We start from the raw sequence: 23,174 nt of genomic DNA, 5'->3' as shown, positions 1-23,174 counted from the left end.
AGGAGCTGCGCTCCGAAAGCTCGTGTTTGAAACAAACCTGTTGGACTTTAACCTGGTGTTGTAAGACTTCTTACAATGTTTATGTAGTTACATTGTACATATTGTGTTGCCCTATTATGTATTTTCTTGAATTTTGTTTAATTCCCTTTTCTTCCCATGTACTGAATGATCTGTTGAGCTGCTTGCAGAAAAATACTTTTCACTGTACCTCGGTACACGTGACAATAAACAAATCCAATCCAATCCATTGCCTGTCCACGGTCTTTCCTTTCAGTAATGTTTCCTAGTTCGTTATAGCCAGCTCATGCCTCATACCAACATAATTACCTTTATTAAGGTTCAGGACTGTGGTCTGAGAATCAACTACCTCATTTCCAGCTTGATAAAGAATTCTATCATGGTCACTCATCCTCAAGGGTTCTCTCCACGAGACTGCCAACCAAGCCTTTCTCATTATGAGGCGTAATTTATGGCCCTGGCTAAAGTCAAGGGATATTTTGTAAGTAGAGACAAAATAATGTCTTATGCTTTGGGAGCAGGTGATAATAGTTAATGAGAGGAACCAGGTCTGTCTGAAGAGTCAGCGGGTCCTAGAACTCTCATCTAAATAGAGGTGTTCCAGTTGGGTCCTGAAAGGTTCTCTCTCCAAAGAATTTGCACAGAGAAAAGCAAGTAAAGCCCTAGTTGTTCACTTTATTTACGAGTATTATTTAATACATATGTATTGGTTTGCTTAATTGGAATATTGCGGCAGGTTTAGGAAGTAAGTTAAGATTTATTCTTCTACTTAAGAACGTTGTAACTGTTAACTGGAAAGCTATTTATTAGTTGCTAACGTGGTTCATTCTGTGATTAAAGTTTGTTTTTAACATAAAGGATACCTATTGGTCAGTGTTATCACTCCTCTGATGCAGTAACATTTTCTCCCAGTTTTACAAATTGAAAATAGTCGGGTTCGCGTTCAGGATCCAAACAAGGTATAGAAAAAAAAACACATCAAAATAACTCACAGAAGCTGGCTTTTACATCTAGAGGACTAGGCCTTACAAAGCCATACTGAAACCTAATTTGACCTGGAGAATTGAGGGAAGTGTTGGGCACCACACCCTAGTAATTATATATTAGGGTTGGAGGGAGTGCTGACCTACCAGAAGGATAACTTAACTCCACGGATTAAATTACAAGGAGGGGGATAACACAAACTCTCCTTCCATTCCCCGGAATTTAAAAGATGAAGGGATGATTTTATCAAAGTTTTCAAGATATTAAGGAAAGCTCATAGGGCAGATAGGGAAACTATTTCTACTGATACAGGACTGGAGGATGAGGGGACAGAGCCTAAAAGTTATGTTTCTTAAGTCTAAAGTTAAGAAATACTTCCACACATAAAGGGTATGAGAAATTTGGAATCCTTTTCTGCAATTTGGGTTGTTGCTGCATCTCTTGTTAATTTTAAATCTGAGATTGAGAGGTTTTCATTAACCAAGGTCATTCAGGGATATGCAGCAAAGGAGGAAATATGAAGTTAGGTCACAGATCAGCCATGACCTCATTGAAGAATGGAACAGGCTCGAGGGACTAAATGTCCTACTTCTGTTCTGACAGATAGGCATGTTCAGGCACCTAAGGAGCAAACATATAATGAGATGCCCAGGTGGAGAACGGTGCGCTCTTGCTGTAAAAGGCTTTCACAATGGAGTCAGTCGTTATACAGGCAGGCATAAATCTGTTCACCGAATAGCCACCCATTCATTTATTCCTATCCTTTAAATTAGAAAGGCACAATATTGGTCTGGTATTGACATAATTTAGTGGTTATTTTACCGGACCAGTAATCCAGAAGTTTGAAGTAATAATCTAGTAATGAAGCTCTTTCCCAGCCTAGTCCATATTACTCTAGTACGGTTGATTTTTTTTTGTGAGAACGAAGAACAATACGGCACAGGAACAGGGCCACAAAGTATCCAGCACGAGTTTGTAGAGTCAAACCAAGTAACTTCATTTACAACACTATGTACACAGCAGCAGTAGTTCACCACTGCTTCCTTCTCTAGCTGGTATCACACTGGCCAGCTCTATATGTACAGCTGCAACTACTGGTGACAGCCCTGCCCCCTTCATTAGGGGAGCTCATACTCCCCAAAATACATCATGGGATAACCAATTGTCTCCAGCCAATAGGATTCAGACAGGTTATAATAATTTTAAAATGTCCTCTGCTGTGATAAATTTTAGTGGCTTGTTAGGTCAACGTTCTAGAAAGAATACAGTCTACAGTGGTTCTAGAAGGCCCACCCCCACCATACCACCATCTCAGGGCAGCAAGGGATGAACAATAAATGTTAACTTTGTCAGTGATGTCCAAAACCTGGAAATGATTAGAAAATGTATGCAGAAAGAATACTTGACAGGTAGTAATTTTATTTCTGTAGTCATTTAATACTGAAGTATCAACTTAGTGAAAACCCTTCCTGCACACAACAGCCATGGGCTTGACACAAGGAATTATATTAAGGATAGTATGTAATAGGATAACTATACAGAAGTTAGTATCAATATCATATTATAAGAATGTATTCTGCGTGCTAACACACAATTTGGATTAGATCATTTAGATTTTTCAGGAGATCCCAGGTTAGTGTAATTTAAAAGTGTTCAGGTAAGATTTATACCTAGTTTGGAGCTGACATGTCTATTTCAGCTGGTTTCATTCTATTAATATTTGAATTTTATAACCATTCAAAATTCTCTTATTTTCTGAATAATTGATAAGACATCACAGTTACATGGACAGAATGAAAGTTGTCCTCCTTAGAGAAGATGATTAGATAGATGGGCCTCAGATACTGTTGCAAGCATAAGGACAACATTCTTCATTAGTGAGATTCAGCGAGAGGCTTCTATTGAACTAATCTTCAGATGTCATCCTCCAAAAGCAGATTCTCACGGCATGGTCACATGGCGGTGGCAAGTTCGTCAGGCAGCACAAGATTGCATTTCCAAAACACAAACATCCACTTTATCGTGTGGGAAAAAAAAGATACGGACATCCCCTTTTTCCCCAGTGGACAAAAGACACTTTTGTATGTATGATGTTGTGTGACTGTGGGTTGCCCATATTATCCACTATATATCCACTTTTCTCACACAATGACAATAGTTTGTTCCACTAATCAATCTCTGTACGCACATTGCACACATAGCCTTTAAATTTCACACTTCTCTTAAGGGAATGTATGCTCGTTGCCTGTTCTTCCGGGTGAATTTTTTGGTCTGACAGAGTGTTGTTCCTGTGGCCCTTGTTGCCTTGATGACTGTTGTTGTTCCATTATAAATGTTGGGGACTTTTGGACCTGTGGGATTGATGGTAGTTCTGTACTCAGTACAGCTGCTGAAGCCCCTTCACCCCCACTGCAAGTCTGCCGTGAAGGAGCAGCTTCACTAGTCGAGCATAGATGCTTGCGGTTGCGCCTATATATCGGGGGAGATTTTTTAACTCCTGCTTTGAGTTGGCAACTGTGGAATTGTAGGTCCTGATATCTTTGTGTTGTCCCTGAAATTTGTTTGGTCAGCTATTGTACAGCGTGGTTTACTGAGGACTTTAGTTTATCATGCTTTTTCGTTGATATATACCCAGCTGGCCCTTCAAATTTTCCAGTTCAGCTCTGATATGAACATTTTCCTGTGGAACATTACCGTTGACTCATTTGCTTTATTGCACTGACGTGGTCAGCAACCATCTTGTGGTTTACTTGAATATTGTCTCGCTCTCTCTGGGGCCTCCTGTCTTCCTCTCTCTGGTGTCTTTTGTTTCCCTTTCTCTGGAGTCATTTTTGTCCCCTCCCTTAGCACATTCAGGGTTACCAGCTCAAGCTGTAGACTTGCTCCAATTGGGATGGATGACTGTTGCATCCCATCTATGATCTCAAACTCAAGATCTCCCTGCTTGTCGTTGCATTCGGCTATCAGACTAATTGATCCTCTCAGTATAAGTCTTATGCCATCACATAGCCTCAATCTTATTTTTGCTGGCTTCAATTTTGGATCATCATGTTCACACAGATCAGTGAAGGTCATTATGCTGCATGACGCATCGGTGTTTATATGACACTTCTGGTTTGCTCGATACTTTCCCTCTGCAGTCCTCATGGTAACAGTCAAAAATCATTTGTCACCTTTGGAATTGACTGAACCAACCTGCGGCATCATGTATAGTTCTCTTCAGACTCGTCTGCTGAATCTTTCTAATGACTATTGGTATAGGCTTGTTTTTTTTTCAGGCTAAGCACTTCTGTGCAAAATGGTTCTGCTTCTTGCAGTTTTAAACACTTATTTCCTCATGCTGTGTAATTCTTATTTTCCTGTGTGCTGTCATTCGCAGTATTTGCATCCTGCCCTTTGCTGCACACTGAGAAGTGTTAATACAAGCATCCCAACTCTACAAATTGATTATGATTTGTTCAGTATCATGCTCCATGATCTCCCTTACCTTTGTTTTCATTTTGCCAGTTAACCTTATTTGTAACAACTGCTTCCTGCTTTATCCTTGGATGCTTAATTGGCCTTCCAGCTCTAGAAGAGAGGAGACAAAGTTAACATTGTATCATATCAATCTGATCAAAATATGTATAACCATGTAATTGAGAAACTAAATTAAAAGCAAAGTCTGTCCATCATGCCACAATAGTAAATGCAGAATAAATAAAATATTTATTTAGTCATGAGAGCTGGGTTCACCAAATTTTAAGTTACTATTCTGGTCACTGTCCCTAGCAAAATCATGAACCTGACTTTTGGAATTAATTTACATATTTGCTTGAAATAATAAATACAGAAAATCTCCCAACTTTTACAGGATGAATATCACTGACAAGCACACACTCCCTTTAAGCTTCATTCCTGCGCTTTAACCTGAAAATCCCGACACAAGCCATGCAGATTGGCCCCTTTAAGGTGCAAAGTGCAAAGTCGTTCAAAACACTTAAACAAATCGTCCACATACTCCAAAAAAGAAATTTAGAGGGTATGTGGCTGACAGTATTCATTGCACAGCCCTGATTACCCTCGGGAAGGTGGCGCTGGAATGGGTAGCCCCAAAGTCCTGTTTGGGAAAAAGTTTCAGTATTTGACCCAGCAACAATGAAGAAATAGCGATATATTTCCAAGTCAGGGTGATTTGTGACTTGGAGACAAATTGTACGGTGTTGGTGCTCCCATTACCCTGCTGGACTTGTACTTCTTTATGAGTACATGGAGAAGGAGCCGGAGTAGGTCATTTGGCCCCTCGAGCCTGCTCCACCATTCAATAATATCATGGCTGATTTGACAACAATCTCAAATCTGCACTCTGTCTACTCCTGATAACCTATCACCTCATTGCTTACCTATCACCCCATCGCTTACCAAGATTCTATTCACCTCTGCCTTAAAAATATTCAAAACCTTTTCAGGAAGAGAGTTCCAAAGTTTCACGACCTTCAAGTGAAAAGATTGTGCCGCACTCAGTTTTAAAAGAGTGACCCCTTATTTTTAAGCAGTGACTCCTAATTCCAGATTCTCCCACATCCTTTCCACATCAACCAGTCAAGATTCCTCAGGATCTTGCATGTTTCAATCAGGTCACCTCTTATTCTTCTAAACTTCAGAGGATACAAACCTAGCTTGCCTAACCTTTCCTCATAATGTGGAGATGCCGGCGTTGGACTGGGGTGAGCACAGTAAGATGTCTTACAACACCAGGTTAAAGTCCAACAGGTTTGTTTCAAATCACTAGCTTCCTTCACCCGAGGAAGGAGCAGTGCTCTGAAAGCTAATGATTTGAAACAAACCTGTTGGACTTTAACCTGGTGTTGTAAGACTTCTTACTTTCCTCATGAGACAACCCATTCATTCCAGGTATTGGTCTGGTAAACCTTCTCTGAACTCCACGCAATGCATTTACATCTTTCCTTAAATAAGGTGAGCAATTCTGTACCAGTATTCCAAATGTGGTCTCACTAGTGCTCGTATAACTGAAGCATAACCTCCCAACTCTTGTACTCGGTTCCCCTCACAATAAATCATAACATTCTATTAGCTTTCCTAATTACTTGCTGTATCTGCAAATTAGCCTTTTGTGATTCATGCTCTTGGACACCCAGATCCCTCTGAATCTCAGAGCTGTACAATCTCTCACCATTTAGATAATATGTTTTTTTTTTAATTCTTCCTGCCAAAATGGAAAATTTCCACATTTTCCCACATTATTCTCCAATTGCCAAATCTTTGACCACTGAACCTATCTATATCTTTCTGTAGCCTCTTCACAACTACTTTCCTACATATCTTTGTGTCATCAGCAAATTTAGCAACCACCCCTTCAATTCCTTCAACCAAGTTATTTATATAAATTGTAAATAGTTGAGGTCCCAGCACTGACCCCTGTGGCACAGTTTGTTATATCTTGCCAAACTGAAAAAGACAAATTTATGTCTACTCTCCACTTCCTGTTGGCCAGCCAATCTTCTATCCAGAGCAATATATTACCCCCTATAACATGAGCATTTATTTATAGCCTTTGTCAAATGCCTTCTGGAAATCGAAGAACAGTAACTCTACTGGTTCTCCTTTATCCACAGCTTCCTCAAAAGAACTCCAATAAGCTGGTTAAACATGATTTCCGTTTCGCAAAACCATGTGAGCTTATCCAAAGACCAGCTGTAACTTCTTTAATAGCTTCTAACATTTTCTCTATGACAGATGTTAGGCTAACTAGACTGTAGTTTCCCCACTTTGTTTCCCTCCTTTTTTGAATAATTAAGTTATATTTGCTACTATCCAATCTAATGGGATCGTTCCAGAATCAAGGGGGTTACGGAAAAATAAAATCAGCGCATCATCTATCTCATTAGACACTTCTAGGATGAAGCCCATCAAAGACCTGGGCTCTTCTCAGCCCGCAACTCCAACAGTTTACTCAGTATCACTTCTCTAGTGACTGCAATTTTCTTGTGTTCCTCCTTCCATTCCTTGGTTTATAACTGCTTCTGGGAAGTTACTAAGTCTTTTATAGTAAAGACCGATGGGCAGCATGGTAGCACAATGGCTAGCACTGTTGCTTCAAAGCGCCAGAGAACTGGGTTCGATTTCCGGCTTGGGTCACCATCTGCGCAGAATCTGTACATTCTCCCCGTGCCTGCATGGGTTTCCTCCGGGTGCTCCCGTTTTCTTCCACAGGTCCCGAAAGATGTGCTTGTTAGGTGAATTAAACATCCCGAGTTCTCCGTGTGTATCCGAACAGGCGCCAGAGTGTATTGACTAGGGGATTTTCACAGTAACTTCATTGCCCAGTGTTAATGTAAGCCTATTTGTGACACTAATAAAGGTTATTATTACAAATATCTGATCAATTCACCTGCCATCTCCTTGTTTGTCATTATCAATTCTCCAGACTCACTTCCTATAGGACCAATGCTCACTTTGTTAGCTTTTAACAATACTTATGAAAACTCTTACTTTCTTTTTTGTATTTCTTTTTTGTATTTCTGGCTAGCTTTCATTCATGCTCTAATATTTCCCTCCTTATTAATCTTTTCGTCATCCGTTGCCATTCCTTAAATTCAGAGCAATCTTCTAACTGGTCACTGGTCTTTATGCTTTAAGTTTGATACTATCTTTAACCTTTCTAGTTAACCATGAATGGTGGGCCTGTCCCTTGGACAGTTCCTTACTCGTTGGAATGCATCTATTCTCTGCATTCTGAAATATCCCCTTAAATGTTTGTCACAGCATCTCTATTGACCTATCCCGTAATATCTAATTTGCCAATTCACTTTAACCAGCTCAGCTTTCATACCTTCATAATTGCCCTTATTTAAGTTTAAGTTTAAAAACATAAGACGTGATTTAACCGCCACGTTGTGCCCGGCGTGCATCTGGGCGAACCGGTTAAATAGATGGAAAAGCCAAAATCGAGATACACGCCCGGCGTGAATCATCTTGCTATCTAACTGGCCTGCTCACATTTATTGCCCATCCCTAATTTGCCTTGAACATAGGGCATGCCAGGCCATTTCAGAGGGCATTCAAGAGTCTACCACATTGCTGTGGGTCTGGAGTCACGTGTAGGCCAGTCTGGGTAAGGATGGCAGATTTCATTAAGGACATTAGTGAACCAGCTGGGATTTTACAACAATCAACAATGGTCATCATTAGACTTTTCTATGCACTCGCTGGAATGTCGCTGACATTCTCTCTTGAATCTCACGACTGTGCCCTCGCATCTACATCAGCTCGGGATAACCTTGTGCAGAGGCTCAGTATCTGACTGGGACACAGCAGAGTTATGGGATCCAGCAGACCTCTGACTGTTGGCTCACTTGGATGTTCTTGCCTCCACCTGATGTGCATCAGCAATTGGGGCACCAGTTTGTGCCCCAGAGGCCTGACCACTAATGTTGCCTACCAAGGTGTGTGTCTCTGCGCTGGTGGTAAGTGGGAATAATAGCTGTGCACCTCGATGGTGGTCTCCTCTGAGGTGGTCACTTGGATGGCTGTGGGGGGAGTGGGAGGCAGCTCCAGATGGTTGGCTCCCATCAGATTGAGATTCTGCGAGACAATGAACATGTGGTCAGTGAGAGGGAAGCATTATTTTGTCTGACATGAACTGACTTGAGACAGATCATCTGGCTGAAGAGGCAGTGGATCCTCACCTCTGTGGGGCAGGCCAACTTCGCTGTCGGCGACTGCGCTTTCCTTGGACAACCCCAACATTTCCAAGGCCCATTTCTCACATGGGGCGAGGACTCCAATCTCTAGTACTCTGCCTGCATCCCTCCCGTTGCCTTGGCCCTTTCCCACTTATTATGGGTACCTTCTCCTGCGTGGACAAAGAGACGGCATTGTGAGATGCATGCTGATGGGTCAGGGGTGGGTGTATAGCAAATAGCATTGCAGGCACCGCACCTGGACATGAACGGGTTGTGCTGGTGTGTGCCAGTGGGTTCTGTGGAGCAAGCACGAAGACGGATGTGGGGAGGGTGAGATGTGTCAGCCAATTATTTATGGGGGGTGGTATTTGAGGGGTGGCAGGCAGACATGTTGCCAGGACAGAAGTAGTACCTTACCCTTGCAGTTCGGTGGAGGTCGTTGGTCTTCTTCTGACATTGCACATTGGTTCTCCTTGTCATGCTGCCGCACTGACAGCCACTGCCTGGCGGTGACGCTGTTGTTGGCCCTCCGACCCCCTCGGGTGAACAGGTGACCCATCTCTCATTGACAGCGTCGATAAATCTGGCCAGGTTGGCATCCCCAAAGAGGGAACATTTAAAAGCAGCTCCCCTTTGTTAGCGACGAGACGCTGAGGCACGTGTCTGGTGAATCATACGGCGAGACAGCCAGCAATGGCGAGAAGCACGTGGGGGCCCATTTTTGGCACTAAGTGCCATTAACTACATGCCACGATCTCACCAATACAACTGTTGAGAAAATCCCCGCCAATCGCGTCCAAAATGACACTTAGAAATGTTTCTGTTAAATCGCGCCTATAGTCTCAGACCCACTCCTCTCCCCCTCAAACTGAATGTAAAATTCAACCATATTATGGTCGCTGCTACCTAGAGGTACCTTTACTGCAAGATCCTTAATTATTCTCATCTTGTTGCACAATACCAGATCTAGTATAGCCTGCTCTATAGTTGGCTTCAGAATATGCTGTTCTAAGAAACTAACCTGAAAGCATTTAATGAACTCCTCATCTAGTCTACCTTTGCCCATCTGACTATTCCAGCCTATACGTAAATTAAAATCACCCATGATTATCACCATACCTTTCTGACATGCTGCAATTGTACTCCATCCTATCATCTGGTTACTATTAAGGGGCCTGTACAGGACTCCTACAAGTGGCTCCTTGCCGTTACCATTTCCCATCAAACCGTTTCCACATGCTAGATGACTGAACTTGGCCCTCCCTCTGTACTATGTTAATAAAATGATTAACTAACAGAGCCACCCCTCCACCTTTTCCTTGCTTCCTCTCCTTCCTAAATACGCTATATCTTTTAATATTCAGGTCCCAATCCATGTCCTCCTGCAGCCATGTTTCCGTAATGGCTACTAAATTGTACTTATTTACTTCTATATGCCACTCTCCATTATCTGTTCTGTTTCGAATGCTACATGCATTTTAGTTTTATGCTTTAATTCTTGTTAGAACCTCTAGTCTCGCCCAATGTTTATGGTTAGATTTGTACTCTCTATTCCTTCCTGTCACAAACTGTTTTTCATTTCTTGTAATAATACCTTTATTTTTTGCCTGGTCTCTGCTCTTTGATTTACACATCTTCCCAAATGTGATCCCTTGCCCCCATTATTTAGTTTTAAACGATCTCTACTTCCCTGGTTACACAGCTCGCAAGAACACCAGTTCTGGCATGGTTTGGGTGTATACCACCCCAAAGATACAAATCCCATTTTCCCAGAACTGGTACCTGTGCCCCTTGAACCAAAGCCCATTTCCCTCATACTAGTCTTTGAGGCACACATTCATCTCTCTAATCTGGTTTGCCCGATGTTAATTTGTTTTGTGCCAATTTTCACATGGCTCTGTTAATAATCCAGAGATTATGACCATTGAGGTTCTGATTCTCAATTTGCTGTCTAGGTCCTCATATTGACTATGCCGAACCTCCTTCTTTGTATTGTCTTTGTCGTTGGTAGTTACATAATAATAATCGCTTATTGTCACAAGTAGGTTTAATGAAGTTACTGTGAAAAGTCCCTAGTCGCCACATTCCGGCACCTGTTCGGAATAATAAGGTAATAATAATCGTTTATTGTCACAAGTAGGTTTAATGAAGTTACTGTGAAAAGCCCCTAGTCGCCACATTCCGCGCCTGTTTGGAATAATAATCGCTTATTGTCACAAGTAGGTTTAATGAAGTTACTGTGAAAAGCCCCTAGTCGCCACATCCCGGCCCCTGTTCGGGGAGGCCGGTACAGGAATTGAACCTGCGCTGCCGGCCTTGTTCTGCATTACAAGTCAGCTGTTTAACCCACTGTGCTAAATCAGCGCCTTGGACCACGGACCATGACAACTGGGTCCTCCTCCCTCCCACTGAAAGTTTCTCTCCACCTGAGTAGATGTTGGAACCCTGGTAAAATTAGTGTTATTTTTCCTAAGTAGAAGATGTTGTGCATGTCTGCGAGAGCACAAACGAGAAGAAAAAGCAAGCGTATAGATTGCATACTTCCTGTAGTTCTGTCACCACGTGCCACAATGTCTCTGGCCTTGATGTGGATGTCTACCTGCAGGGAAAGATTGGCTAGCTTCATGGAGTATCAAATGCAGCAGGCATCAGTGTGTATACCAATGACCTGCACACTTAGTCTACCAGTTTAACTAGTGTGGAGAAATCATTTGTCTGAGCCATGGAACGTCACTTAAGTGTAGCAAAGTATGCTCCAATCCCTAACAGGCAACTGTGGGTTGACCCTGAGATAGAAGATGGATAAAGGGGCATGAAAGTGGTCAATGCTCAAAGAATTCTCATTCCCTACCCTCTTGCTTCCTGGTTCTCTCATTCCGACCTTCAAGTCAGTGCTTTCTTCTATCACATGCTTTCTTCTATCTGGATGGCCAAATCTGCTCTGAACTAATGCACGAGTAGTTGTTTTTAGCGGGGTCCTCAAGGATTCAAAAACCCAGAGGATGTCAGCCAGGAACATCTGGACAGTCAAAGCAGGGAAAGAGCAGTTCAAGGGTTGCACCAAGCAGGTGGAAGAGGGAGCCTTTATAACTTCACAAGGAAAGTATTGATATTTAAAACTTTGTGAAATTGCTACTTTTACTATTAATATTTATCAAACACAAACTTTGTTTGAAGCTCTATTGCTCAGTCACCTCCATTGACGCTTTTCACATGCTATGTGACTTTCAGCTCGGAGGATGAAAGGGATGGAATATTGACCGTGGGATTGGGCAGCGAGTTCAGCACTGCTTTTGATTAGCTGAAGAATGCATTAATGAGTGCATCCTGGACATCCCTAGCAACAAAGCATGCTACTGCTGAGTTCGTAGCACCTTGGCCACCTGCTGCTCTTCAGATGAAGTGCCGTTCCTCTCCCTGCAAGTCCTCTCTGCTACAAATCACTGTAATTTCAGATACTTTTGCTGGTGCGTACTGAAAGTTGTCCCCAGCTCTGTCCAGGCACCTTAAATCACTTATTAAGCATCCAGGTTGCTTGTTCAATGAGCTCTCTTTTGTTTATGTGGTTTCCACTGTAACTTCCCTGGGTAACTTCCGTGGGCAGCAGGGTAGCATGGTGGTTAGCATAAATGCTTCACAGCTCCAGGGTCCCAGGTTCGATTCCCGGCTGGGTCACTGTCTGTGTGGTTTGAGTAGGGTGATCATTGCTCGGGACAACATCGAGGGCCGAAGGACCTGTTCTGTGCTGTACTGTTCTATAAAGCTCCTGAACAGTGCCATTAGCCTTATTCTTACACAGTAGATTTTATCTTCAAGGAGCCAGCTGCTGACTTTGTTTGGATTTGCGAAAACCTGTGGAAGATGTGACTGGCGCAGGTTGAAGTCATCACGGTAGTTCCGGGCTATCTTGTGCAAACTTGTACAATAATCTTTTAGTGCTTACATACCAGTTGAACATTAATGGAGTTCAATTTCTTCAATTTGATTAATTGATCTGAGGGTGATCTGCTGATTGATCTGAGGGTGTTTTGATTTGCAACCTGTGGCTCCTGCACATGTAGGAACCCAACCAGTGCTGCAACTCCCACGGCCCTCAGACTTGCCTTAATCAGAAGCAATATAGCCATAAGTGGTGAACCTGACAAAGATGCCATCAGTAACCTGGGAGGTGTGCTTGTGCGCAGCAGGTTGTGAAATGCCACCAGAAACTCCCTGGTATGAGCCAGAGGAAAAGAAATTCAGGACTGCAGTGACCTTGGACTGCCAATGACAATCTGTGCCCAAATGATTCACTTGACACAAGGTCTTGTCCCAGGAATCTGCAAAAGTCATTGACAACACTCTAAGAAGGTCAGAGTCATCAGAAGCACTATAGGCCAGTCATGCCAAGAAAACCTATCCTCTGCTTGTACATTGTGTTGGGGCTATCGCCTCATGCGAGTTAGAGTTCTGTGTTCAGCCCCTTTGTGGAGTGGCAGGTGACTGTGGAGAAGACTGCTGTTCTTACTGCTGCTATTCCTCTTGCTTTGCACCAGATGTCCAAGATGCAGCTACGGAAGTGGCTCTTATACGGATCTGAAGATTGATATCTGTAAAGTGGAGATCAATGGCAAGAAGTCCGAAGTAGCATAAATGACCGCCAAAGTCTTAGAAACCTAATTCATTAGTAGACAGCGTTAAATATTAAAGACGTTTAAAGTATCTATAAAAGTAAGGGCAGTACGGTGGCGCAGTGGTTTGCACTGCTGCCTCTTAGCACTGAGGACCCGGGTTCGATCCCGCCCTGAGTCAGTGTGTGTGGAGTTTGCACATTCTCCCCGTGTCTGCCCCACAGGTGTGTAGGGTAGGTGATTTGGCCACGCTAAATTGCCCCTTAATTGGAAAATAAAAATTGGGTCTAAATTTATTTAAAAAATAAAATAAAATAAAATAAAATATTTCCAGAAGTGACAAGTCGAATCAGGACAAATGTGAATTATTTTGTTAACTAAATCAGCGCAACATTGAACATCTTAAAAGTACTACATTCCTCGGTGAAAGGTGAGGATAGGGGATTGAAGGTGCATTTAGTTATCTGTACACATAGTCCTAGCATATTATTACATCAGTTCATATACTGAAATGCCAATTTTGCCTCTTTTCAATAGCCTATGTTTAAAATTAGTTTATGCCATACAGGTACAGTTCACAGTTTTTAAATGGAATACCGCCCCAACCCACCTCCAGGAATAAGTGCAACCTCTTAATTTCAAATACGTTTCAGTTGCTGGCTCTCTGGTACATAGTATTGCAGCACAGTGATGATATGCTTTACTTGGAATATGAAATTGCCACAGATGTTTACTAAATTACAATCAAATCAAAAACTGGAAATAGATGTGCATTATTCCATTTACTCGTTATGATTTTGTTCACAAAGCACAATTCGTGAACATCCATTGAACTCCAAAATCTATCAAAGTCAGCAAAATTCACACCAGATGCTGCTATGTGCTTCAGGCATGTGTGCGTTGGAGTTTATTTTAAATGAAAGATAAAAGATAATTCTACATTAAATTAAGTAACATTGAGTAAGTACATATAAGAATGTAATGATTACACTGACGTGTTCCCTGGCAAGACTGAGATTTTCAAAGATTACACCAATTCTTCCAGTCAGTAATAACACTGCAATTAACAAGTAAAACAATATTTTGTTATGCACTTTATATCCAATACTCATATCACAGAAACTATTTGCACAGGACACTGACCTGCTGTATTTTCTTCCTTTGTTGGTACACACATGAGATTTTTTGCACGGTGGCTCTTCATCAGAGATAGAGTCCTCAGCATTCCACTCTCCTTGCACAGCTGCTACTGAGAGCCAATGGTTTTTTGCGAATTTCCTTAAAATTGAACAATGTATAATTAAATTTGAATCAATAAACTTTTTGCTCATAAAATTGAAGCGTACAGCGTTGGATGATGAAATAATTTCTACTGCAGCAATCCAGCATGTCAGATAAGAAGCCTCAATGCAGTTAACAAATTGGGTGTCCTGTAGAATAAAGGTACCATATTAGCTATCCTCCAGTCTGACATTTCACCGGTGGCCAGCAATGATTTAAATATCTCCGTCAGGGCCCCAGCATCTCCTTCCTAGCCTCCCATAGCAACCTGGGATACATCTCATCAGGCCCTGGTGATTTATGCACCTTTATGCTCCCTAAAACATTGAATACCTCATCCTTATTAACCTTAATGTAATCTTTATATTCTTGCATGTTCTTACTCAATGGTGCTTACTTGTTACTTAATTTAATGTAGAATTATCTAGAACTTCACCAAACCAACTGAAATACCCAGCTGCCATGTCTTTCTCCTTCATGAATACTTATGAAAAAAATATTAATTTAGGACCACATCCTCTGACTCCACGCAAAGATTGCACCTTTGATCCCTGATGGGCCTCATTCTTTCCCTGGTCATCCTCTTAATAGACTTAAACATCTTTATAAACTCAAGAAATAAGTAAATCTGACTTCAGAAACAGATGTAATAATTCTCAAAATGCATATTATTTCTTTTATAACTGAAAATGCTGCTATATAAAGGATGCGTTCCTGCTTCTCACCAAGCCTCTCCCTCAAAAGTACCATTCAAACCCACGGCTTCCACCATCTAGAAGGATAAAGGAGGTAGACATAGAAACACCACAACCTGCAAGTTTCCCTCTAAGCCAAACACCATTGGAATTTGTAAATATATCACTCCTTCACAATCGTTAGGTCAGGATCCTGTAACTCCTTAACAGCACTGAGTGTATCTGCAACACATGGACTGCAGCGGTTCAAGAAATAGCTCATTCCCAGTGGTAATGAAAGATGGGCAACAAATGGCAGCCTTGCTAGCAATGCTCACATCTCACAAATGAATTTTTAAAATTGTCTTGGATTTATGGTACAGGATCCATGCCTAGCACCTCATGCGGTCCGCCAACAGCAAATATTTACCAAACTTCAACCAGGGGTTTCATGCAAATCATTTGCGAAAGTACAGACTTTTATTACAATATGACCTTCAAGCATGATCAGAATCTGCCTTGTGCCTGTACTGTTCTTTACTGTATTTGCTCATTCTGGTTCTAGTTTTGCAAGGTGTTGTAGTTTTTAGTAAGCTTTTAATGAGACTTTGTTAACACAGGCTCTGAATCGGGTTAGTTCTGGCGGAGCAAGATTTTGATTCCCGATATTCTTAGTCTTGAAAATCTAAAAAGGGACTTCAGCCACCGAGACAGGTAGGGATTGACAAATAGTGATTGGAAAATCTGACTCCATATTTTATAAAGCAGCAGACGATAGCTTCATGAACCATGTTCCTTTGGGCATGAGATCTAAGTATCCATCCATTTTTTCCTTGATTGAGGTCTAGGGTCCAGTCACATTTATTTTACCTTCCAATCCATGTCAGCCATGATCACTACTATGATTCCACTGCAGTTCACATAGATGCCTATCTAGACATCCACCCATTTTAAACTACAGGCATCATTATCTTAAACTACAAAAAATCTTTATCCGATATGATTAACTAAATCTGCATATCCATCCATCCAATGGTGTGCACTATCAAATGATTTTTTTCAAAAGGAGAAAAAGATGCTTATCCTCTAAACCACCTAGTTGAGCTTTGTGTCCCACTAATTGAAAGCAGAACCCCCCCCCAGGAACAGGGAACAGAAGAGAGTTACAAAGAATTGGTTAAAATAAAAGTTGCGTGGTTGGATTTTCCTCTGAACTACCACCTAGTTGAAGGCACAGCACAGTATAAAATAGCTTCTTAGAGGCTACTACCACCATTGAGGACGACATTTTACTCTCCATCTAACTCCGTGCTGTATCCATCCCGGCAATGTTTGATGGGGACAGTGAGAGGGAGCTTTACAAGAGCCAATCAAAAAAAAAAAATCAGCAGGCATTAAACCTGATGCATTACATGCAGAGACAATTGACAGGACATCTGACATATTTCTTTCCACGTTACAAGTGGTGGCAGGTGCCACAGAAAACAGTCTCTGCACATTGAAACCATTTCATTCGCAGTTACTGAAGTTTGGCTTTATCTTGCCTATTCTATTTGATCTGCCTAGTTAATAAGTTTACTAATAATTTTAATCCATTCAACTGAAATTACTGTTTTGCACAGGAGCATGGATCGTCCAATGGGAACATTTCTATGAAGAGAACAAGGACATGGAAGAATTTTGATTGGAGGTTCTTGGAGTGAGGTATTATAGATGAATATGTATGAACTTATGATCCAGCAGAGGGCAGCAGAGCAGAGCTACTGATCAGCTGTTCTGGGGAAATTTGCATACGTGCAGTGCGGTCAGCCTAAGTTGAAGGTGAATCTGCGAAGGGGACCCGAGGAGTTTGAGTGAAGGCAATCATCCAGCAGAGGGCAGCAGAGCAGAGCTACTGATCAGCTGTTCTGGGGAAATTTGCATACGTGCAGTGCGGTCAGCCTAAGTTGAAGGTGGTTTGTGGAGAGGCTGTTGGCAAGTGACAGTTAAACCCGAAACACTTCGTGAGTGTTTCCCACCCTACCTCCTCCTCTAACCAACCCCCCCACCCCACGGTGGTTGGGAAGCGGGAGCAGGGACCTGTCGTGAAGGTGAGTGAGTGCCTTTAAATTTGCTTACCTTTGAGCGGGAGCAGGGTTTGAGGTAATATCAGGTAAGCTCTTCCTTTCTTTTTCTTTTTCTTGTTATTTTTTAAATCTAGAGGTGATGTCAGGGAAGGCAGTACAATGCTCCTCCTGCAGAATGTTTGAGGTGAGGGACGCCGTCAGTGTCCCTGCTGATTTCATCTGTGGGAAGTGCACCCAACTCCAGCTCCTCAAAAACCGTGTTAGGGACCTGGAGCTTGAGCTGGATGAACTTCGGATCATTCGGGAGGCAGAGGGGGTCATAGATTGGAGCTTCAGGGAAATAGTTACACCAGAGACTGGAGATAGATGGGTAACTGTAAGAGGGACTGGGAAGAAGCAGTCAGTGCAGGGACCCCCTGCGGTCGTTCCCCTGAGTAACAAGTATACCGTTTTGGATACTTGTGGGGGGGACGACTTACCAGGGGTAAGCCATGGGGTACGGGCCTCTGGCACGGAGTCTGTCCCTGTTGCTCAGAAGGGAAGGGGGGAAAGGAGTAGAACATTAGTAATTGGGGACTCAATAGTCAGGGGCACAGATAGGAGATTTTGTGGGAGCGACAGAGACTCACGTTTGGTATGTTGCCTCCCAGGTGCAAGGGTACGTGATGTCTCGGATCGTGTTTTCCGGGTCCTTAAGGGGGAGGGGGAGCAGCCCCAAGTCGTAGTCCACATTGGCACTAACGACATAGGTAGGAAAGGGGACAAGGATGTCAGGCAGGCCTTTAGGGAGCTAGGATGGAAGCTCAGAGCGAGAACAAACAGAGTTGTTATCTCTGGATTGTTGCCCGTGCCACGTGATAGTGAGATGAGGAATAGGGAGAGAGAGCAATTAAACACGTGGCTACAGGGATGGTGCAGGCGGGAGGGATTCAGATTTCTGGATAACTGGGGCTCTTTCTGGGGAAGGTGGGACCTCTATAGACAGGATGGTCTACATCTGAACCTGAGGGGCACCAATATCCTGGGGGGGAGATTTGTTAGTGCTCTTTGGGGGGGTTTAAACTAATTCAGCAGGGGCATGGGAACCTGGATTGTAGTTTTAGGGTACGGGAGATTGAGAGTATAGAGGTCAGGAGCACAGATTTGACTTCGCAGGAGGTTGCCAGTGTTCAGGTAGGTGGTTTGAAGTGTGTCTACTTCAATGCCAGGAGTATACGAAATAAGGTAGGGGAACTGGCAGCATGGGTTGGTACCTGGGACTTCGATGTTGTGGCCATTTCAGAGACATGGATAGAGCAGGGACAGGAATGGTTGTTGCAGGTTCCGGGGTTTAGGTGTTTTAGTAAGTTCAGAGAAGGGGGCAAAAGAGGGGGAGGTGTGGCGCTGCTAGTCAAGGACAGTATTACGGTGGCGGAAAGGATGCTAGATGGGGACTCTTCTTCTGAGGTAGTATGGGCTGAGGTTAGAAACAGGAAAGGAGAGGTCACCCTGTTGGGAGTTTTCTATAGGCCACCTAATAGTTCTAGGGATGTAGAGGAAAGGATGGCGAAGATGATTCTGGAAAAGAGCGAAAGTAACAGGGTAGTTGTTATGGGAGACTTTAACTTTCCAAATATTGACTGGAAAAGATATAGTTCGAGTACATTAGATGGGTCATTCTTTGTACAATGTGTGCAGGAGGGTTTCCTGACACAATATGTTGACAGGCCAACAAGAGGCGAGGCCACATTGGATTTGGTTTTGGGTAATGAACCAGGCCAGGTGTTAGATCTGGAGGTAGGTGAGCACTTTGGAAACAGTGACCACAATTCGGTGACCTTTACGTTAGTGATGGAAAGGGATAAGTATACCCCGCAGGGCAAGAGTTATAGCTGGGGGAAGGGCAATTATGATGCCATTAGACATGACTTAGGATGTGTTGGTTGGAGAAGTAGGCTGCAAGGGTTGGGCACACTGGATATGTGGAGTTTGTTCAAGGAACAGCTATTGCATGTTCTTGATAAGTACGTACCAGTCAGGCAGGGAGGAAGGGGTCGAGCGAGGGAACCGTGGTTTACCAAAGAAGTGGAATCTCTTGTTAAGAGGAAGAAGGAGGCCTATGTAAAGATGAGGCGTGAAGTTTCAGTTGGGGCGCTTGATATTTACAAGGAAGCGAGGAAGGATCTAAAGAGAGAGCTGAGACGAGCAAGGAGGGGACATGAGAAGTCTTTGGCAGGTAGGATCAAGGAAAACCCAAAAGCTTTCTATAGGTATGTCAGGAATAAAAGAATGACTAGGGTAAGAGTAGGGCCAGTCAAGGACAGTGGTGGGAAGTTGTGTGTGGAGGCTGAGGAGATAAGCGAGATACTAAATGAATACTTTTCGTCAGTATTCACTCAAGAAAAAGATAATATTGTGGAGGAGAATGCTGAGACCCAGGCTATTAGAATAGATGGCATTGAGGTGCGTAGGGAAGAAGTGTTGGCAATTCTGGACAAGGTGAAAATAGATAAGTCCCCGGGGCCGGATGGGATTTATCCTAGGATTCTCTGGGAAGCCAGGGAAGAGATTGCTGGGCCTTTGGCTTTGATTTTTAGGTCATCATTGGCTACAGGAATAGTGCCAGAGGACTGGAGGATAGCAAATGTGGTCCCTTTGTTCAAGAAGGGGAGTAGAGATAACCCCGGTAACTATAGGCCGGTGAGCCTAACGTCTGTGGTGGGTAAAGTCTTGGAGAGGATTATAAAAGATACGATTTATAATCATCTAGATAGGAATAATATGATTAGGGACAGTCAGCATGGTTTTGTGAAGGGTAGGTCATGCCTCACAAACCTTATCGAGTTCTTTGAGAAGGTGACTGAACAGGTAGACGAGGGTAGAGCAGTTGATGTGGTGTATATGGATTTCAGTAAAGCGTTTGATAAGGTTCCCCACGGTCGTCTATTGCAGAAAATACGGAGGCTGGGGATTGAGGGTGATTTAGAGATGTGGATCAGAAATTGGCTAGTTGAAAGAAGACAGAGAGTGGTAGTTGATGGGAAATGTTCAGAATGGAGTTCAGTTACGAGTGGCGTACCACAAGGATCTGTTCTGGGGCCGTTGCTGTTTGTCATTTTTATAAATGACCTAGAGGAGGGCGCAGAAGGATGGGTGAGTAAATTTGCAGACGACACTAAAGTCGGTGGAGTTGTAGACAGTGCGGAAGGATGTTGCAGGTTACAGAGGGACATAGATAGGCTGCAGAGCTGGGCTGAGAGGTGGCAAATGGAGTTTAATGTGGAGAAGTGTGAGGTGATTCACTTTGGAAAGAATAACAGGAATGCGGAATATTTGGCTAATGGTAAAATTCTTGGTAGTGTGGATGAGCAGAGGGATCTCGGTGTCCAGGTACATAGATCCCTGAAAGTTGCCACCCAGGTTGATAGGGTTGTGAAGAAGGCCTATGGTGTGTTGGCCTTTATTGGTAGAGGGATTGAGTTCCGGAGCCATGAGGTCATGTTGCAGTTGTACAAAACTCTAGTACGGCCGCATTTGGAGTATTGCGTACAGTTCTGGTCGCCTCATTATAGGAAGGACGTGGAAGCTTTGGAACGGGTGCAGAGGAGATTTACCAGGATGTTGCCTGGTATGGAGGGAAAATCTTATGAGGAAAGGCTGATGGACTTGAGGTTGTTTTCGTTAGAGAGAAGAAGGTTAAGAGGTGACTTAATAGAGGCATACAAAATGATCAGAGGGTTAGATAGGGTGGACAGCGAGAGCCTTCTCCCGCGGATGGAGGTGGCTAGCACGAGGGGACATAGCTTTAAATTGAGGGGTAATAGATATAGGACAGAGGTCAGAGGTGGGTTTTTTACGCAAAGAGTGGTGAGGCCGTGGAATGCCCTACCTGCAACAGTAGTGAACATGCCAACATTGAGGGCATTTAAAAATTTATTGGATAAGCATATGGATGATAAGGGCATAGTGTAGGTTAGATGGCCTTTAGATTTTTTCCATGTCGGTGCAACATCGAGGGCCGAAGGGCCTGTACTGCGCTGTATCGTTCTATGTTCTATGTTCTATAAGCAGGTGAAAATGATGTGCCGGAAAAGCCTGCCCCACCCTCCAAGATACCAAGAATATCATGGCTCTACCCTTCCAACCAACCCTCTCTTCCCTTGTGGCCATGTACTCTGGGAGGCAAAAACTAGAAAACTTCCAGGGTTAAGGGAAAGAAAAACTCTTAAGGCAATATTTGTAGAATGTTTACATTTTTGTAAAAATAATCATACTATTTAAGGTGATTAATGGCGAAATAGAAGAGTTGCAACAATTTTACCAAAAAGAAAAGAAAAACTAATGAATGAAAGCAGTTAGAAAATGGGAAACAAAAATAAAGAAAAGCTGGAAGAAGAAGAAAACAGTAGAATCAAGGATAATTGCACATAAATCGACAGGACATGAAAAGTACAAAACAGGTAAGAACTGTCTGAAGGCAAAATGTTATCGATTATCAAGATGTGTTATCCTTACGGTAATATTGTATGTGTCAAAGCTTCAAACACCAGCTTATTCAGTATTCATCCGAGAAACAGAATTCAATCAAGATAATAATAAAGAGAAATGAAATGTCACATTCAACTGCAAAACAACATCAAAGTAAAATATCAGACCCATGAGAAGTGATGTTCGACAAACTGGGGGTTGTTTCTACTCCATCTATCTCCACTCTCTTGCTCTTCAGTACACCCGGAGTAGAGACTGGAACCTCTGCACTCACACGATCCTGCAGCACATTTTCTCTGTTCAGGTTGATTTGAGAGTATGGACAACCTAACGCGCTGCAGAAGAAAGAACATTTCTTACAGCTGGATGAACGAATAGCAAATTCCATTTCTCGGTTAACAGAGTCCCTTTTGTAAAAATCTTAAAATTATATTCTGCATGGAACATAAATCTCCACGAGGATCCATTTCAATGGAATCATTGGCACAGTGAGTCAGAACACTGTTTTTCACCTTTGTAGCTTAATTTCAAATCATTGTGACTTGATTTCAAATCAAGTCTAAGCTGACAGGACAAACGAGTGTACCCGACCTGGAAACAGGCGGAATCACAAGAAAAGATGTCTGACAAACGTTCCGGCATTATTGCACATTTGCACAATATTTTGGTCAGCGGGTGTGCGCAAGTCAAAATCTTGCCTCCTGCCAGTTAGACAATTTAACACATTAAGGGGCCAACTAGCATGATTCGACCAGGCCCTTCTGCTTTTACAGTTGGCATGTAGGTCAATTGGCCAGGTGGCCTTTATGTTTTAGCTGCAATCTCAGTTCAGCACAGGATGATGTGTCGGCTGAAGTAAAATGAAATTAGGTGTCTGGGGACTGAGTTTTGTCTTTGAATGTGCTGTCTAGTCACACTTTGCATTGTTTATCCATCACAATTTATTTTACTCAGGTTTGCAGCTCCTCAAGACAGCTCTGCAACTGCTATCCCCCGGGCGAGCACATTAGAAGCGCCAGCCCGCACCGTCCCTTTTATCAGAACCCGCCCTCTACCCACCCTCACCGGCAGCCTCAGAATCTTTCCAAGTACGCGTTTCATGCTGGGTGGTCCTTTCATTGATCAGGCTGCACAAAATTACGTTCGGTGGCCGAATGGGGCCAGAAGCGAATTTTGTACCCACTTCCTGGCCCTCCGATGGCGAGCACCCAAAAAATTCAACTCCTGATTTTAATGGGCAACAGGCAATATCAGCACAAAAATGCTTATCTTGGCTGAATTTTCTATGTATTTCTATAATTGGTTTAGCACAGTGGGCTACACAGATGGCTTGTAATGCAGAACAATGCCAGCAGCGGGTGTTCAATTCCCATACCGGCCACCCCGAAC

At 42.9% G+C, this 23,174-nt stretch overlaps 1 protein-coding gene across 8 annotated transcripts in view; it reads right to left on the bottom strand.

Moving 5' to 3' along the window:
* l3mbtl3 (L3MBTL histone methyl-lysine binding protein 3) overlaps positions 1-23,174 on the bottom strand; it is a 189,090-nt gene that overhangs the window by 37,373 nt on the left and 128,543 nt on the right. For all 8 annotated transcript variants that reach the window (XM_038799815.1, XM_038799810.1, XM_038799814.1 and 5 more), the window contains 3 exons: positions 21,953-22,120; positions 14,441-14,575; positions 4,490-4,572 (listed from right to left, as the gene is read on the bottom strand). In XM_038799815.1, the coding sequence (XP_038655743.1) occupies positions 4,490-4,572; positions 14,441-14,575; positions 21,953-22,120 (386 nt within the window). The remainder of the gene's footprint in view (positions 1-4,489; positions 4,573-14,440; positions 14,576-21,952; positions 22,121-23,174) is intronic.

This window comes from Scyliorhinus canicula, chromosome 6 (assembly GCF_902713615.1).
Source record: "Scyliorhinus canicula chromosome 6, sScyCan1.1, whole genome shotgun sequence".
Taxonomy (NCBI): domain Eukaryota; kingdom Metazoa; phylum Chordata; class Chondrichthyes; order Carcharhiniformes; family Scyliorhinidae; genus Scyliorhinus; species Scyliorhinus canicula.
The sequence above is the reverse complement of the archived record's forward strand: the minus strand, read 5'-3'. Positions and strand labels throughout refer to the sequence as shown.